The 18010-nt window shown below is 44.7% G+C and overlaps 1 protein-coding gene across 1 annotated transcript in view; it reads left to right on the top strand.

Annotated features, from left to right (window-relative positions):
- Window positions 1–18010, top strand: part of TTC27 (tetratricopeptide repeat domain 27) — a 170686-nt gene that overhangs the window by 5607 nt on the left and 147069 nt on the right. The window contains exons 3-5 of the mRNA XM_008061877.2: window positions 1054–1183; window positions 4240–4380; window positions 8971–9073. Coding sequence (XP_008060068.1) covers window positions 1054–1183; window positions 4240–4380; window positions 8971–9073 — 374 coding nt within the window. The remainder of the gene's footprint in view (window positions 1–1053; window positions 1184–4239; window positions 4381–8970; window positions 9074–18010) is intronic.

Below are 18010 nucleotides of genomic sequence, written 5' to 3'. Positions count from 1 at the left end.
TGGAAGCCTGAGATGGATCGCCTGAGCCCAGCAGGTCGAGGCTGTTGTGGCCATGAGCGTGCCACTGCACTCCAGCCTGGGCAATAGAGTGAGACTCCAACTCAAAAATAAAATAAAATAAAAAGGGGGAAAAAACATATGTGACTTGCAAAGCCTAAAATATTCCATAACCGTCCCTTTATAAAAAGTTTGCCAGCCAGGCTCGGTGGCTCAGCCTGTAATCCCGCGCCTTTGGGAGGCTGAGATGAGTGGATTGCCTGAGCCCGCGGGTTTGAGACCTGCCTGGGCAGTGAGACCTCATCTCTCCAATAAATCAAAAAGTCAGCCAGGCGTGGTAGTGCATGCCTGTAATTCCGTCTACTTGGAAGCCTGAGGCGGAAGGATCGCCAGAGCCCAGCGGGTCAAGGCTGTGGTGACCGGGAGCGGCCACTGCACTCCAGTCTGGGCGACAGAGTGACACTCCAATTCAAAAAAAAAAAAAGTTTGCCTATCCCTGTCTCAAACCAAAACAGGTCTGAAAAATCTAGGTTGCGCTCACATTTCTAAGGTATTTGTTGTTGTTCTTGCAGTTGGTGGTACTACATCAGTAAAAGGTTAGAAACACCTTGATGCCATCATTTTTCCTCTGTATAAAGGCCGTTGTCCATATATCTTCTGGCAATGTCAGAGCTGCTAAATATACTGCAAGAAGCAGTTACAGGTACCTGAGCAGGACATAGGCAGTTCTGTTGAAAATGTTCTGTATCTGCACTGCCCGCTACTGTAGCCGCTGGCCATGTTTAGCTGTTGAGTACTTGAAACATGGACAGTGTGACTAAGGGACTGCACTTTAAATTGTCTTTAGTTTTAATGAGTTTCAATTCAGAAGAGCCAGATGTGGCTCATGGCTATGATATTGGACATTGTTTATGTTTCAGAATTTTTTTTTAAATACTCCAGGATAGTCTTGATAAATGTTAGATTTTTCTTAACAAGACTGAAATGCAATAGTGTGTTGGAGATCATCTGGCGACAATGGTTCTTGTTTCTTTCTTCAACCCTCCTTGTGCACAGACAACAGCTGATATTCCTACTTGGTGTGAGCAGTCTGCAGCTTTTCGTTCAGAGTAACTGGACGGGGCCTCCTGTCAACTTACACCCGCAGGATTTTTTGCCATCTATTTTGTTTGAGCAATTCAGTGAGGTAAGCTTCTTGAAAATATTGTAGATAATTATGATCTATGCAAACAGATCTTTATAAACTGGAGTTAATAGTAGGTGGGAAAGAAACGGCTTGCTAGCTCATTCAGAACTACTGAGCATGCTTGTGCATTGACCAGATTTTCAAGTATTTCCAGAAGCTCTATTGTCATTCTCAAGCTCCTTCCTCTTCAGACACTCTCCATTCATGGAGCTCTGCTAGCTACTCTTTTTATTAACGCACAGACAGCTGCACCAGTCACCTGGTTGCTTAAATCACCCCAGTTACACAAAGATCTTTTCTGGCAAAGGAGCAAACCTGGAGAACTGTTTAATTTTTGGGGGGGTTGTAGTCTCACTCTGTCAACCAGGCTGGAGGGCAGTCGCACACTCCCGGCCACTGCAGCCTCACCCTGCTGGACTCAGGTGATTCTTCTGCCTCAGCCTTCCAAGTAGCTGGAACTACAGTCATGCGCCACCATGCCCATCTAATGTTTTGATTTATTGGAGAGATGAGGTCTTGCCATGTGGCTCAGGCAGTTTTCTCACCTTGGCCTCCCAAAGTGTTGGGATTACAGACGTGAACTACTGCACTTGGCTTACTTGTTTGTTTTTTACATTGGGATTTCATTTAGTAGGTTATGCCCTGAAATTTGTGGCAGAACAGATATGCTTCTTGTCTAGAAGTGATTGGAATAAGGATTCTTTTTCTTCAAGGTATGCCTTGTATCTCCTTGGGCCTTCCCAGTTGGGATTGGACTTTCGACAATAAGACTCGTACCCATCTGATTTACAGGGCGATTCTGTGGGGCTGCAGGCCCAGTGTGAGCACATCAGACAGGGTCTTCTCTTGAGTTCTCAAGTCAGTAAATTCACTGTGCGTTGAGTACCTCTACTTGGGTTCTCACAAGATTCCATAGACTTATGCCCTTGAGTGTGCTCATGATGAGGTTCCTCTCCAAGCCAGGGCCTCTTCCTGGACCTGCATCCCTGTTACTATATAGTGCCAGTCAGAAGGCTAGAAGTCGTCCAGGCCCCATCCTTGAACCCCACCCTTGGCTTAGTACAGCGCTGGGCCTTGCTAGGGACAGGAAGAAGTAGAGAGATCTGTGGGAAAGGCGGCACTTGGTGGTAGGAAGACTTTGGTTTGGGCGTTGGAAAATCTGGACTTCACTCAACTTCTAGGGGTATGTTTCCTCACTTCTAAAACTGAGGCACTTGTGATAACTTCAAAGTAGTTCCTTAATTTTGTAGATTAAAAAAAAAATCTACTCTTTTTTTTTTTTTTTGAGTTGGAGTCTCACTCTGTCACCCAGACTGGAGTGCAATGGCCGCTCCCGGCCACCGCAACCTCGACCTGCTGGGGGCTCTGGCGATCCTTCCGCCTCAGCCTTCCGAGTAGCTGGAAAAAATCTACTCTTAGTGGAGATAACAGTAAGCTTTCTTTGTTGTTTGATGGTAGTAATTCATGTTGTCTTTATTTCTTTTTTTTTTTTTTTTTTTGAGTCAAGATCTCACTCTGTCATCCAGGCTGGAGTACAGTGGCATGATCACGACAATCACAGCTCACTACAGCCTTGACCTCCTGGGTTCAGGTGGTCCTTCCACCTCAGCCTCCCTAGTAGCTGGGACACAGGCCTGCACCTCCATACCTGGCTAATTTTTTAATGTTTTGTAGAGACAAGGTTTCACTATGTTGCTCGGACTGGTCTTGAACTCCTGGGCTCAAGCAGTCTGCCCACCTCAGCCTGCCAAAGTGTTGGGATGAGCCACTGTGCCTGGCTATCTTTATTCCTTTGTCACACTCTTGAATGATTATGAAAGGACGTCAGAAGATGAACCCCAGTCAGAATAGTTTGTGTTGAGCCAGGCCCTGGGATTATTTAGCTTAATCCTTAAAAGAATCTTCTGAGGTATGGATTCAGTTGTTTCATTTCATTTTTATTTTTATTTTTTTAGAAAGCAGGACTTATTGAGAGGACAGAAAAGCTCCCACAGTGGGGGGTGGGGTGGGGACCTGAAGGGGTTGTCCTGTTTCATTTTTTTTTTTTGAGTTGGAGTCTCACTCTATCACCCAGCCTGGAGTGCAGTGACCGCTCCCAGCCACCACAGCCTCGACCTGCTGGGCTCCGACGATCCTTCCGCCTCAGCCTTCCAAGTAGCTGGAACTACAGGCGCGCGCTACCACGCCCGGCTCATTTTTTGATTTGTTGTAGAGATGAGGTCTCGCCAAGTTGCCCAGGCGGGTCTCGAACACGCGGGCTCAGGCAATCTACTCACCTCAGCCTCCCAAAGGTGCAGGATTATAGGCTGAGCCACCAAGCCCGGCTCTGTTTCATTTTATAATTGATGAAACTGAGGCTTCATCAGGAAAACTTTGCACAGGGCACTGACATGTGTATGTGATGTCAGAGCCCATGTTCCTGATGTTTAAGGGTTCCTGCTGTCTAGTTTGTGGCAGCTGTTAAAATTCTAATTCTAGAAACACAAGTCCTTTATCCTTGTATAAGATCTCGAGATCTCTGTCCGGCGGCAGAGTTTTTACAGGCATCCTTTTTTGCAGCCTTTGCTCACTCTGGTCTATGGTCACGTGTCTACTCATCCCTTGATATGTGAGACCTTGTTGATTGCTTGGCCTCATGGGAGTTGTGGTGTGGAGACGTGCTTTGTAATGACATTGCAAGAGTGAGCGTAAGCGAGATGTAGGTGTTTGATACAAGTGTCAAGTGGAGTATGGACTATAAATACTTTAAAATGGGGATACTTTTTATTGAGGTGATTTTTTTTACAAGTAAATCTGTGAAGCCATGATGACTCTTCAGAGCTAGCATTTCCTTGAGTTCCTGCTTGTCTAAAGTTTCAGCGAATGGGTGACCATCCATCGGGGCAGGCTGGATTTGGGGCTCTCTGATAATTCTGTCCAGTGCCAGTTGCTCTGGGGCAGATTAATCCCTTTGTTTCAAAGCTGAGTTAACTGGAAAATCTGTGTATTATTATAAGACATAGAAAGATCAGCATTTTATTAAACTGTATCTTCTTCATTTACAAACATCTTTCCAGATCAAAGAGCTGGATGCAGCAGTTCTGAGCCTGCTCATTCTGGATGGTGAATCAATTTACAGCCTGACTGTGAAGCCGCTGCTGCTGCTGTTAGCGCGCGTGATCCTGGTGAACGTGAAACAGAGGCTGACAGCTATTCAGGTAAGGCGCCAGGCTCCATGGCCTTCTGCCCATGTGTGACTTCTGTGTTCACTAACACCAGATTGAAGGTGTGGTGCTGACAGTGTCTTGGTGTGTTTTGTTCTCTAAGTCTTCTTCTAGGTCTTTATTTTTTTTAATTTATTTTTAATTTTTTTTGAAGTTAGAGTCTCACTCCATTGCCCAGACTGGAGTGCAGTGGCACATTCACAGCCACCACAGCATTGATCCACTGGGCTCCAGTGATCCTTCTGTCTCAGCCGTCCAAGTAGCTGGAACTACTTTTTTTTATTTACTGTAAAGACGAGGGCTTGCCAAGTTCCCCAGGCTGGTTTTGAACCTGCGGACTCAGGCAATCCACTTGCCTTGGCCTCCCAAAGTGCTGGGATTACAGGCTGAACCACTGAGCCCGGCCTAGGTCTTTATTTTATTTTATCTTTTTTTTTTTTTGAGTCAGAGTCTTACGCTGTCACCCAGGCTGGAGTATACTGGCACGCTCCTGGCCACCATAGCCTCAACCTGCTGGGCTCAGGTGATCCTTCCACTCAGCCTTCCAGGTAGCTGGAACCACAGGCATGTGCTACTGCCACGCCTAGCTAACTTTTTTTGAATTTATTGTAGAGACGAGGTCTGGCCATGTTGCTCAGGCTGGTCTTGAACCCCTGAACTCAAGCAATCCTCTCTCCTCCAACTCCTAAAGTGCTGGGATTATAAGTGTGAGCCACCATGCCTGACCTCGGTATTTATTTTAAAATCTGATTTAAATAAGCAAAAACTTTTCTTCCCTCTTGAGATTAATCGACTATAAAATGAGATGCTATTGAGTCTCTTTAATAGGATTTGAAGGATGTATTCTCAGAATCTTAGATATAGATGTAAAACATCCTTTGTAGTCGTTTATGAATTTTCTAAGGACAGTGACCTGTGGCCACAGTGTGGTGGTCTGAGTTCCTGTTTCCTGGCAGATAGTCTGCAGCCTCTGGTGATCTGGGCTTGATTTAGTGGTGCATTGGCTGAACGTCTGATGTAATGTCTTCATACTACATCATGAGGAGAGACTCCCATACCCATACTACCAATGAGGAGAGACACCCATACCCACAGAAAGCTGGCATGCAAAAGGAGGTTCCCAGACATGAGGAGGCAGTGGGGTTTTGGGGGGCATGCACTGTGGGGTGCGAACTGTTGCGGCTCAGAGAGGCAGCCAGAGATGTCAGGCAGCGGATAGGTGTGGCCGTGTGCCCATCACGCTATATTTATGCACCTTGAATTGTAAATTTCATGTGCTTTTCACATGTCATGAAATACTATTGATTTTTTTCAGTGCTTTAAAAAAGGAAAAACCAGCTGGGCATGGTGGCTCATGCCTGTAATCCCAGCACTAATGGAGGTGGAGGCAAGAGAATTGCCTGAGTCCAGGAGTTCGAGACCAGCCTGGGCAACATGGCAAGAGCTCGTCTCTACAATAAAATAAAATAAAATAATTAGCCGGGTGTGGTGGTGCGTGCCTGTGGTTCCAGTACTCGAAAACCTGAGGCAGAAGGATCATCTGAGCCCAGAGGATCGAGTCTGCAGTGGCCATGACTGTGCAACTGCCCTCCAGCTTGGGCAACAAACAGAGTGAGACTCCAACTCAAATCAAAGAAACAAAGTAAAAACCTCACTTATAAGCATACCCTGAACATTTACCATAATACTATATGAAAGGTATAGGCAGTAGTGGGAATCTGCCAGGGGGTACCTGATCTCAAACCAGGTGAAGTGGGGCTCAAGCTTTACCGATCGATGACTACTTATATACCTAATCCTGAATTATACCCCACATCTTTAAAAAAAAAAGTAAAAACGATTTTGAGTGTCTGGGCTGTGCAGAAGCCAGCAGTGGCTGGCTTTGGCCCACAGGTGTGACTTGCTGGCTCCTGCTATATCTGATTGCTGCAACTCACGCTGTCATGTCTAAATAATACAGTTGCATTTAATGGGAAATCTCCCCATTTTTAAGTGTTGGCCAAACACTTCTAAGAAACATAGTATTTCCGTATGTAAGATGTGGACTTTGTTCTGTGCAAGGGCTCACTTTCCTGGGCACTGAGGCTCAGACACTGAGTTTGTTTTAAAGGAGTGGTGAGAAGGGAAGCTGTGCCTTTGTGAGTAATTCTCACCAAGCCAGAGGGTTTGAATCAGTTGTACTAAAAGGGTTTTGTATTTTTTTTCGAGTCAGACTCTCACTCTGTTGCCCAGGCTGGAGTGCTAGGACATGCTCATGGCTACCACGTCCTTGACTTGCTGGGCTCAGGCAATCCTTCTTCCTCAGCTTTCCAAGTAGCTGGAAACACAGGCAAAAGCCACCATGCCCAGCTAATTTTTTGATTTATTGTAGAGACGAGATCCTGCCAAGTTTCCCAGGCTGGTCTTGAACCCCTGGGCTGAAGCAAGTCTCTTACCTCCGCCTCCCAAAGTGCTGGGATTACAGGAATGAGCCACTGTGCCCGGACTAGAAGGGTTTTTGGTTTTTTTTTTACGTTGGAGTCTCACTGTCACCCAGACTGGAGTGCAGTGGCCGCTTCCGGCCACCGCAGCCTCTACCTGCTGGGCTCCGGTGATCCTTCTGCCTCAGTCTTCCGAGTAGCTGGAATTACAGGCATGGGCTACCGTGCCCGGATGATTTTTTGATTTATTGTAGAGATGAGGTCTCGCTGCCCAGAGCGGGTCTCGAACCTGTGGGCTAAGGCAGTCCACTCACCTCAGCCTCCCAAAGGCGCGGGATTACAGGCTGAGCCACCGAGCCCGGCTTAGAAGGGTTTTTAATAGGTGAGTTTCAACTTGCCTTAGCCAGTATAGGTCCTTATCTTGGATCTTTTAGTGATAGTAGCATGAATAAGACATTTTTCCCTAAGTTGGCTGGGTGCAGTGGCTCACACCTATAATTTCAGCACTGTGGGAGCCTGAGGTGGGAGGATCCCTTGAGCCCAGGTGTTCGAGACAAGCCTAGGCAACACAGTGAGACCCTGTTTCTACAGAAAAATAAAAAAATTTTCCAGATATGGTGGTACATGCCTGTAGTCTCAGCTACTCGGGAGGCTTAAGTGGAAGGATTGCTTGAACTCAGGAATTCAAGACTGCAGTGAGGCATGATTGTGCCACTGCACTCTAGCCTGGGCAATAGAGTGAAATTCTTATACCTTCATGTAATATACTTCAAAATAACATAGTTGTGATTAATTTAGATGATTCAGTACCTGATCATATTTGATACTGTGATGAGCCTATCAGAAACACCTGTTACAACTTGCACACATGCATATACATATGCAGATACATAGAGGAAGTTCTGGAGGGAATATAAACCTTTGTTATGAGTTTTTCTGACATTTGGGCAGTGGAAGAGAGGGGTTTTCACTCTTCACTGTATATGCTTCTAGATTGGCTTGTTTCATATTTTTGTTCTTTCTTTGTTTTGAGTTGGGGACTCGCTTTGTCACCCATGCTGAGGTTTAGTGACACAATCATGGCTCACCACAGCCTCAACCTCCTGGACTCAGGTGGTCTTCCCACCTCAGTCTCCCAAGTTCCAGGACTACAGGCATGCACCTCCAAGCCTGGCTAATGTTTTTATTTTTATAGATATGAAGTCTCGTTCATTACCTAAACTGGTCTTGAGCTCCTGGACTTAAGCAATCCTCCCACCTTGGCCTTCCAAAGTACTGAGATTATAGGCATGAACCACCATGCCCAGCCAGTTCTTCTTCTTCTTCTTTTTTTTTTTTTAATAAGGATATATTGATCAAGTAAGAAAAAGCATCAGAGGATTAAACAAAATGGTACTGTGTGCGCAGCCCATACATTAACTGATATGATGCATAAAATGCTGTCTGTATCCTCAGACATGAATGGTTCAGGTGGAGTTATCATCTCGACAGGCAAGTGCTGGTCCATTGGTGCTGACTTCTAGGAAAGCGTAGAGATTCAGAGAAGCGACAAATGAATGTGCCCATGTAGTGGGAGGAGGCTTCATGGAGGACAGAGGTGTGACAGGGAGCTTCCCAGTACTGGATAGTATCTGACTCTGAGACATTTCTCATCATGTAGTTTGTGTAGAAGTCCTTGCTTTGAGGGAATACAGAGATGGGTAAACATGGTTTCGTGCTGGATAGGTGACACACAACAGTGAGACCTCGGGATGACGTACATGAATGCAGCGGGATGTGTTTCAGGGGGAATACAAGCCACATGCTGTTAGGGAAAAATCACCCCACAGGGGTTCTTGCCGAAGCCACCAGAGGAGTTGGCACTTGGGTTAGAGTGACAGCAGAGGGCCACAGAGCAGGGTGACCACAGCAGACCTCTTAAAGGAAGAGATGGCAAATTCGAAATGGGGTCAGGAAGGCCAAGTGGCTGAAAGAAGCAGTCTTTATGAGAATGAAGGTGTGGTGTTATTCTTAGACACAGAAGTGGATTTGTGTTCTTATTGAGAGCAGCAGTGGGTGCGAACGCTTATTGAGGAATACACTTCACAGATGTGAAAAATGATTCTGGAACTCAGTCTCACTCAGCTTAAGAACAGTTTCCCAGGTGTCCCCTTTCCTCTTCCAGAGCCTGCCGTGGTGGACGCTACGCTGTGTGCACATTCACCAGCAGCTGCTGGAGGAGCGCTCGCCCCAGCTTCTCACAGTCGCCGGACTCTGCGCTGATGAAGGTATGTGGGACGCTCGGTGGACATGTCGCTCCGCTCTGGGATGTTCCTTGCAGGTTTATTCCTCCATGGGTACGTGTGCCTTTGGTTTGCAGCTGCTTCTTTGTTTTCTGGATGTAAGAAATCGTTATGATATCAGATTACAGAGTTCCTTAATGTCTTTTGAGTTTTAAAAAAGGCAAGCACTGTCATCTCTTTTACCTGCTTGGGTGATTTGTTGGATGAGTGTGTAAGTTACCGTGATCTTATCACAGCTTGCTTAAAGGTATTTTATTTTACTTTATTTTGTTTATTTATTTTGAGTTGGAGTCTCACTCTGTCGCCCAGACTGGAGTGCAGTGGCACGCTCCCAGCCACCGCATCTTCACCCTGCTAGGCTCCTGTGATCCTTCCACCTCAGCCTTCCAAGTAGCTGGAACCACAGGCGCACACTACCATACCTGGTTAATTTTTTATTTATTGTAGAGATGAGGTCTCGCCAAGTTGCTCAGGCAGGTCTTGAACCCGCAGGCCCAGGCAATCTACTCGCCTCGGCCTCCCAAAGTGCTGGGATTATAGGCTGAGCCTGCGAGCCCGGCCGCTTAAAGGTATTTTAATATTTTCTCTGTTCTTTAATCTAAGAAGTCTCATTGGAAACAAATGTACACTCTATTTTTTAAGAAAAGTCTTTAACTTGAGATAGAGTAAATTATCCTGAGTTACACAAAAAATAGAAATTAAATATCCTATGTCCTATTGAGTGCATGAAGAAAAGCTTCATTTTTGAAAACATTTGATAGAAAATTCATTTTACTGAGGACGACAATGGGTAGGGAGGCTATTTTCCATTCCATTTCGTTTCGTTGTTAATTGTGTAATATATAATGTACTACAGAAAAGTGCCTAAAACTTAAATAAAAATTAACAGACAGTTTAACCCAAGCACCCACGTGTGCCTCCTGCTGACTTTGTTGCAGACACCCCTCATGTGTCTTAGGGAAGCACTTTGAGGAAGAAGAGGATGGTAGGTACCTTGATACTTGGTTTTCAGTCTCCCTGGGCTTTGGAATGATTGTTCTTGGCAAAAGTTGCCAAACAAAACAAAAACAAAAATAAATTCTCTTGTGGTGAAGGAATACTTGAACACAACTGAACTTGGACTCAAGAATGAGTTTCTGAGTTACAGACGTGGGATTTGACTTTCACTGTGTCTGATTACAAAGCCCACGCTTTGTCCACATCCTGAGAGTTTGGAATGGATATGCGTGTGTGTTTGTCTAAGGGGTGGGTAGTGGTACTTAGTATCCCTCTGTGTAGAGAAGTGGTGGGATGCACTTGATGGAGGTGGTGCGTTCATGAAGGTGTAAAAGAACTCTTGGGTGTGTGTGTGAAATTGCTAGAAGCTCCTGTACCTTTCTAGGGTTGTTTCTCAAGGGTCTATCTATATAGTAACAGGCTAGGCCAGGACACAGTGGAGGGGTCTGTAGCTTGTACAGTAATAAGTATTACTAAACCACATGAAAGATTGAAATGAATTTCTCCGTTTTTATTTTATTCTGGGGCAGAAATACACAAACGTGCTAATCTTAGAGAAATGGATATCAGTACTAGTTCAAACAGAGAAAGTCATCTCCAGCCAGTATAGCAATTGATTCATCTGTGTTGTTTGTGCTGGATTTAATTTACATTCTTTCAAGATTTATGGGTTTTGTAAGGCTGTGGAGCCAGCAAAGGCATGTTAGACCACCTGAGCTTCAACATCCCTTGGTGTCCGAGGGGGACTGGCTTTAGGACCTGACCCCGGTCCCCATATTAAAATTCTTACATACTCTCCTTGTGTATCTTTTTTTTTTTTTTTTGAGTTGGAGTCTCACTCTGTCGCCTTGTGTATCTTTTTAAAAGATGGGAACCATATGGTATGTTTTAGGGAGAATTCCATTCTAAGCGTTAAAATGAAGTTCCCAAGCAGAAGGGGTTACCTAAAATATCTGGAATATCATGACTCTAAGTGACTCATTTCCCAAGTGGTCTCAGTTCTTTTCTGCAGCTTTTCAACATATCATTTGCTTTGCCTTGCAACTAGGAATTTTTTATGTGGCTGTTCTAGGCTAATCGGCGACATTTTTCATTTTATCTAGTCATAAATTGGTCCACTTCAGCTATGTCTAAATAGGTCTGCAGATAGTATTAAATTATAACATATCATGAACAATTTTATTTTAAAATGTTTTATTCTGGGATTTGACCCAAATGTTGGCCAGTCAATTATAACTGAAATACTGTTCAATGTCCAGAGAAGGATATTCTATTTGAAATGTTGCCCTTGAACCCTTGAAGGACCATCAAAAAGTTGGCAGGATTTTTTTCAGTCTATGAAATATCAGCAAAGGATTTTATGAACAACTGTGAGTTTTGTCCAGGAATGTTGCATCAGTACAGTTCAGTGGAACGGAGCCTGTCCTAATGTCAACATAACTTTGCTGGGGTGGTCACATCTATGAAAGGAATAGGTCACAGTCTTGAAAAGCCTGTTCCACAGCACCATCTAAGGCATTCTTTTGGATGTCACACCAAGTTGAAACCATGATTCTCTAAAGGCTGCTTAAGGGCACACAGCAATTTATTGTCTGATCTGATTCCGAAAGCGTGGTCCCTGTCGCACCTGAGTCATGCTATTGCAGTTCACCTGGTGAAGATGAGCTCATGAAGTCACTGTCTAAGGGAAAACAGGCCACAGTGCTCTGTCGAGTTCTGCTGTAACATCTCTAGGCAGCTCTGTGACTCTGGGATTAGGTTGTTTCCACATTGAAAGACTTGTTCAAGAGATTCGTTTCTTGGTGACTGATGCATACATTGATTTTTTTCATACATCTGATAGTTTGGAATGACTGTGATTAAACGTGCTAAATATCATTATCTATAATTATAATTGTCCTTAGGGGTTTCCTTTTAGCATAGCATTAAAATAATCTCATGAGGAGAGCTTTTGGTTTTAACACGTGTTTTATTTATTACTTACTTATTTGTTTGCTTGTTTGTGTATTGAGTTGGAGTCTCACTCTGTCGCCCAGGCTGGAGTGCAGTGGCACACTCACGGCCACCCCAGTGTCAACCTACTGGACTCCAGTGATCCTTCCAGCTCAGCCTTCCAGGTATCTGGAACTACAGGCGTGTGCTACTGCACCCAGCTAATTTTTGATTTATTGGAGAAATGTGGTCTCGTCAAGTTGCCTGGACAGGTTTTGAACCTGTGGGCTCAGGCAATCCACTTGCCTCGACCTCTCCGAAGTGCTGGGATGACAGGCTGAGTCACCGATCCCAGCCCATATAATTAAAAAAAAAAAGTTTATTTATGTAGAGTCGAGGTCTCACCAAGTTGCCCAGGCTGATCTCAAACTCCTGACCTCAGGCAGTCCTCTCACCTCCCAAAGTACTGGGATTACAGGCTAGAGCCACCACTGCGCCTGGCCTTAGCACGTGTTTTAAATGTACGAGTTGACATTTTGATTCAGAAGTTTGTGAATATTCATTTCCACGGAGAACCTACTGATTTATTAAGATAATAAATATATGTCTATTGGGTGAACGTTCTCCCTTTTTTATTTAAACCTCGAGTTATCCAGAGCTGAGAACTTTGTGTTCATGGTTGAATCATTGTTTTCCGTCATTTTTCTGTCCAGCCAGGTCTTAAGTTTTATCAGTCTGTCCCTAAGGGTCCCATATTTATCTCTGTTTTGCTTCTGCAACTTTTATCCTGGTCTGAAATCTTTAGTTTGGAAAGGCCTTTTAGAGATCATCTTGTCTCGCTAAGTTATTTTACAAAGAATTGAGACAGAGAACTTACCAAGAACCAGCACTGTGATCTGGAGTTTCTGACTCTGAGTCTGGCTCACTCTTCTTACCATGACTTTCCCTGAGCTGGTTGGGAGGGCAGAATTGTCATAGCCGATAATGGGAATTCAGCTAACGTTTCCATAGTGTGCACTTTAAGCACTGGTTGAAGTCTTCACATATAATAACCAGCTTATTCTCACAACTCTGTGAGGCAGAGCTGAAGATGGTGTAGTAACAGATATACTGCACTTTTATATGTATATGTATTTTTTTTTTCTTGAGTTGGAGTCTCACTGTGTTGCCCAGGCTGGAGTGCAGTGGCACACTCCCGGCCATTGCAGCCTCGACCTGCTGGGCTCCGGCGATCCTTCCGCCTCAGCCTTCCAAGTAGCTGGAACTACAGGCGTGCACTACCACGCCTGGCTAGTTTTTTAATTTATTGTGGAGATGAGGTCTCGCCAAGTTGCCCAGGCGGGTCTTGAACCCGCAGGCTCGGGCAATCCCCTCACCTCAGCTTCCCAAAGGCGTGGGATTATAGGCTGAGCCACCGAGCCTGGCTGTATATGTATTTTTATGTATTTTATATGTATATGTATTTTATATGTATTTTTTTAGTTGGAGTCTCACTCTTGTTACCCAGGCTGGAGGAGTGCAGTGGCACGCTCATGGCCACCGCAGCCTCGACCTGCTGGGCTCAGGTGAGCCATCCGCCTCAACCTTCCAAGTAGCTGGAACTATAGATGCACACCACCACGCCCAGCTAGTTTTTGTGAGCTCACCTAGTTGCCCAGGCTGGTCTTGAACCCCTGGGCTCAGGCAATCCTCTCACCTCGGCCTCCCAAATTGCTGGGGTTACAGACTGAGTCACCACTGTTTTCAAACAGCTTTTTAAAAGTCTAATTAACCTTCTAGAAGACCTCAAAGTGGACCATTTTACACATTTTACATACATATACCCCTGTGAAATCATCACAATTAAGGCAAGTAATAGGACATAGCATTTTCAAATCTGGCTTTTAGTTCCTTCTCTCTTGCTGATTTTCTGTGTGACCTCTAGCAACTCTCTTGACTTCCACATCGGGGTTTCCTTCCTTATAAAACTATCTTTGAATTCTTTTCATTTCTAGAGTAATGTGATGTTTTGTAGTCCAACTTCTTGCCCATCCTAATGCTGGACTCTTAGAATTCCACTTGTGTCTAAAAAAAGTTCCCTCCTTTTTTGTTGGGTGCACTCAGAGATTACATGGAGATGGAGCTCATTTCATTGTTAGGGTGCATAATTGCTACAAAGTGTTTTTTTAAAATTAATTTTAAAAGATCTTTTATTCTGTCACCACCATTGTTTCTGCTGACTAGAGCTGCACTGTTCAATGTAGCAGCCACTGGCCACCTATGGCTATTTAACTTTAAATGCAGTCACAGGTTGAAGTGAAACGTTCAGTGCCTCCGTTTCACTAGCCATGTTTCCAGTGCTCCAAAGCCACATGTGGCTCATGACTGTGTATCTTGTCTTCCTAGCTACCTGGCCCTTGCTCGCCTGACCCTGTTTTTGGTGGAGAGTGGGACTTAAATCTCGCTGTAGGATCTAGCACAATTCTAAGAACATATCCTCGGTGGCTCAGCCTGTAATCCTGCGCCTTTGGGAGGCTGAGGTGAGTGGATTGCCTGAGCCCGCGGGTTCGAGACCTGCCTGGGCAACTTGGCGAGACCTCATCTCTACAATAAATCAAAAATGAGCCGGGCGTGGTAGTGTGCGCCTGTAGTTCCAGCTCCTTGGAAGGCTGAGGCGGAAGGATCGCCGGAGCCCAGCAGGTCGAGGCTGCGGTGGCTGGGAACGGCCACTGCACTCCAGTCTGGGTGACAGAGTGAGACTCCAACTCAAAAAAAAAAAAAGAATATCATAAATCAGTACATCGTGATTACAGGTTATGGGATGGATGAGAGGGAAATAGTTGGAAAGGGAGAGAGGCAAGAGAAGGATGGAAAAACCAGAGCAATCAGCAGTAGGAAATGAAGCATAGGAGTCTAGAGCAGCAGGAAGAAGATTTTTCAGGGGAAGTGAGTTGGCGTTAGTAGCACTTTTCTGTTTACACATGATAGTCTGTTTGCCTCCCTGGTTTTGATGACTTATGAGGGATACCTGTCAACCTATTAAAATGTGAAACACTAGGTCGCATGGTGGCTCACACCTGTAATCTCAGCTCTTTGGGAGGCGGAGCTGGGTGGATTGCTTGAGCCCAGGAGTTCGAGATCAGCCTGGGCAACATAGTGAAACCTCATCTCTACAAAAAATAAAAAAAAGTAGCCAGGTGTGGTAATGTGCAACTGTTCTGGCTGTTCTGTTCGAGATCTTTAGGTGGAAGGATTGCCTGACCCCAGGAGGTTGAGGTTGCTGTGAGCATCGTTGTGATCATGCCATTGCACTCCAGCCTGGGTGACAGAGTGAGACTGACCCCCCAAAAAAAGTGAAACATGAATAAACATTTTAAAAAGTTGAAAGAACCGTATAGATAACATGTAAGAGTAACTAGTGACGTGATACCCTACCACCCATGCATATTCTTTTTTTTTTTTGAGTTGGAGTCTCACTCTGTTACCCAGACTGGAGCGGCCACCACAGCCTCGACCTGCTGGGCTCCAGCGATCCTTCCGCCTCAGCCTTCCAAGGAACCGGAACTACAGGCGTGTGATACCACACCCAGCTAATTTTTGATTTATTGTAGAGATGAGATCTTGCCAAGTTGCCTGGATGGGTCTCGAACCCACGGGCTCAGGCAATCAATTTACCTCAGCCTCTCAAAGTGCGGGATTACAGGCTGAGCCACCGAGCCCGGTTACCTATGCATATTCTAGTGTGTTTTTCCTACAAAGACATTTTCATATACACCCATCAAAATCAGGAAAATTAACATTGACATGTTATTACTATTTGATTACAGCCATTCAGGATTTGCCCATTGTGCCAGAAATGTCCTTGATAGCAAAATGATCCAGTCTAGAGTTGTGTTTCATTTGGTTATCATATCCCTTTAGTCTCTTTCAGTCCATAAATACCAGAGAGGTTTTGCTGTGTTATTCTCGTTGTTCCCATCAGATGGCACACAATTGCAATTTGTCCTGTTTCCAGGGATGATAACTTTGGTCACTTGATTAACATGGTGTCTGCCAGGCTTCTTCCTAATACAGTTATCCATTTTCTCTTTATAATTAGTGTTTTATGGCAGGGAACTTAGAGACCAACCACATAACAATCCTATTCCTTGACCAGGTGGGATGTCTCAAGTCTGTAATCCCAGCACTTTGGGAGGTCTAGGCAGGAGGATTGCTTGAGCCCAGGAGTTTGAGACCAGCCTGGGCAACAGAGTGAGACCTCATCTCTGTAAAAAGAAAAAAAAAAATTTAAAAAGAATCCTGTTTCTCACCAAGCCTCGATTTTATTCATTTGTATATTGATATTAGTATGGATTTATAGAGTCCTAATTCGGTGGGTTATAATCTGTTACTACCACTGTTTTGATGCTTATATTATCCCAGATTTGGCTAGTGGGGCTTGTTCAAACTGGATCCTGTATCCTCTTGACATGTCTTTGAACACTTTCTTTTTTGACACGAGTAGATGTTTTGGCTCATTTTGCATTTCATTGCTCCAGCCTGGAATCAGTAATTTCTCCAGTGAGTTCTGGTTCCTTTTAAATCCTTTTAGTGGACATAACTAGAAGGAATATATATATATATATGTACATACACACATACATGGGCACCTCTCTGTATTTATCTTTATATACTAACAACTATGAATTTACACCAATGTCTCCAATTCCAATCTAGTATCACTGGGTTTATTCTAGTCTCTCTTCTGTATTTATAGGTCTCCTCTCTGTTAGTGAGAATGCTCTAGCCTCCACGGTATAGGCCACCTCGTTGGCTCTGGCCTTATGAAACACACAGCTGAGTCCCTGACCTGGCTCTGTTGAATGTGCTGGTCGTGTCTCCAGCCCTGGCAAACACACCAATTGAGACCCAGACCCAGCAGACATACTGGTCTAATCTCTGCATCATTCCCAGCCCCAGCAGGTTCTCTGAGCAAGCCCTGGACATTGCAGACAAGTTGAACTAGTCTGTGGTCAAGCCACCAGTCCCGGTTTTGGCAAACGTGTAGCTCCTGTCTCCCACCTTGGTTAAAACTCCTGCTGAGACCCAGTTGAGTCTTCATTCTGGGCAGTTTTGCTGATTGAATTCCCAGCCAAGACTAGGCCCTGCCAACGTGCCTGTCAAGTCCTTTTCCTAACTGAGGAGCTCCAATGAAAATTTAACCTTAGCCGGGCTTGGTGGCTCAGCCTGTAATCCGGCGCCTTTGGGAGGCTGAGGTGAGTGGATTGCCTGAGCCCGCGGGTTCGAGACCCACCTGGGCAACTTGGCGAGACCTCATCTCTACAATAAATCAAAATTAGCCAGGCGTGGTAAGCGCACGCCTGTAGTTCCAGCTACTTGGAAGGTTGAGGCGGAAGGATCGCTGGAGCCCAGCAGGTCAAGGATGCGGTGGCCGCGAGCAGCCACTGCACTACAGTCTGAGCAACAGAGTGAGACTCCAATTCAAAAAAAAAACCAAAAAAAAAAAAAAAAAAAAGAAAATTTAACCTTGCAATGTATTTAGAACCTTGATTGCTGTTTGTATCTGCCTTTCCTTGAGCTGAAAATCTTACTAACAGTATAAACATAATACTTAGTTGACTTTGTTATGTATGTAATATACACACGTGTGTGAACTTGGAAACAATAGCAACAGTACTGAGGGTGAGGCCACTAATCAGGTTGAGACTCCTAGCAGCTCTTTGCTTTGTTGTCTGTTGCATCAAGGACGTGTGTGCTCAAAGTCAGACGTTCAAAAGATTTGTTTTGCATTTGTTGCCTGTTTTTAGGGTTTTCTTTTTCCCTTTTATTTTGTGCATTTGTAAACCAGATACATGTCTCTCGAGTCGCAGCTGTATAGCAAGGGCTGTTTGGCGATGTCTTACTCCATTTCAATTTCCTTTCTATCCTGATCTCTCTTGTCCCCTTTATTAGTTATACATTTAAAATTTTTTTTTTTTTGAGTTGGAGTCTCACTCTGTCACCCAGACTGGAGTG

This window comes from Carlito syrichta, unplaced genomic scaffold (genome assembly GCF_000164805.1).
Source record: "Carlito syrichta isolate Samal-C Ts95f unplaced genomic scaffold, Tarsius_syrichta-2.0.1 Scaffold305633, whole genome shotgun sequence".
NCBI classification, from domain to species: Eukaryota; Metazoa; Chordata; class Mammalia; order Primates; family Tarsiidae; genus Carlito; species Carlito syrichta.
This window is presented reverse-complemented; position numbering and strand designations above follow the sequence as displayed.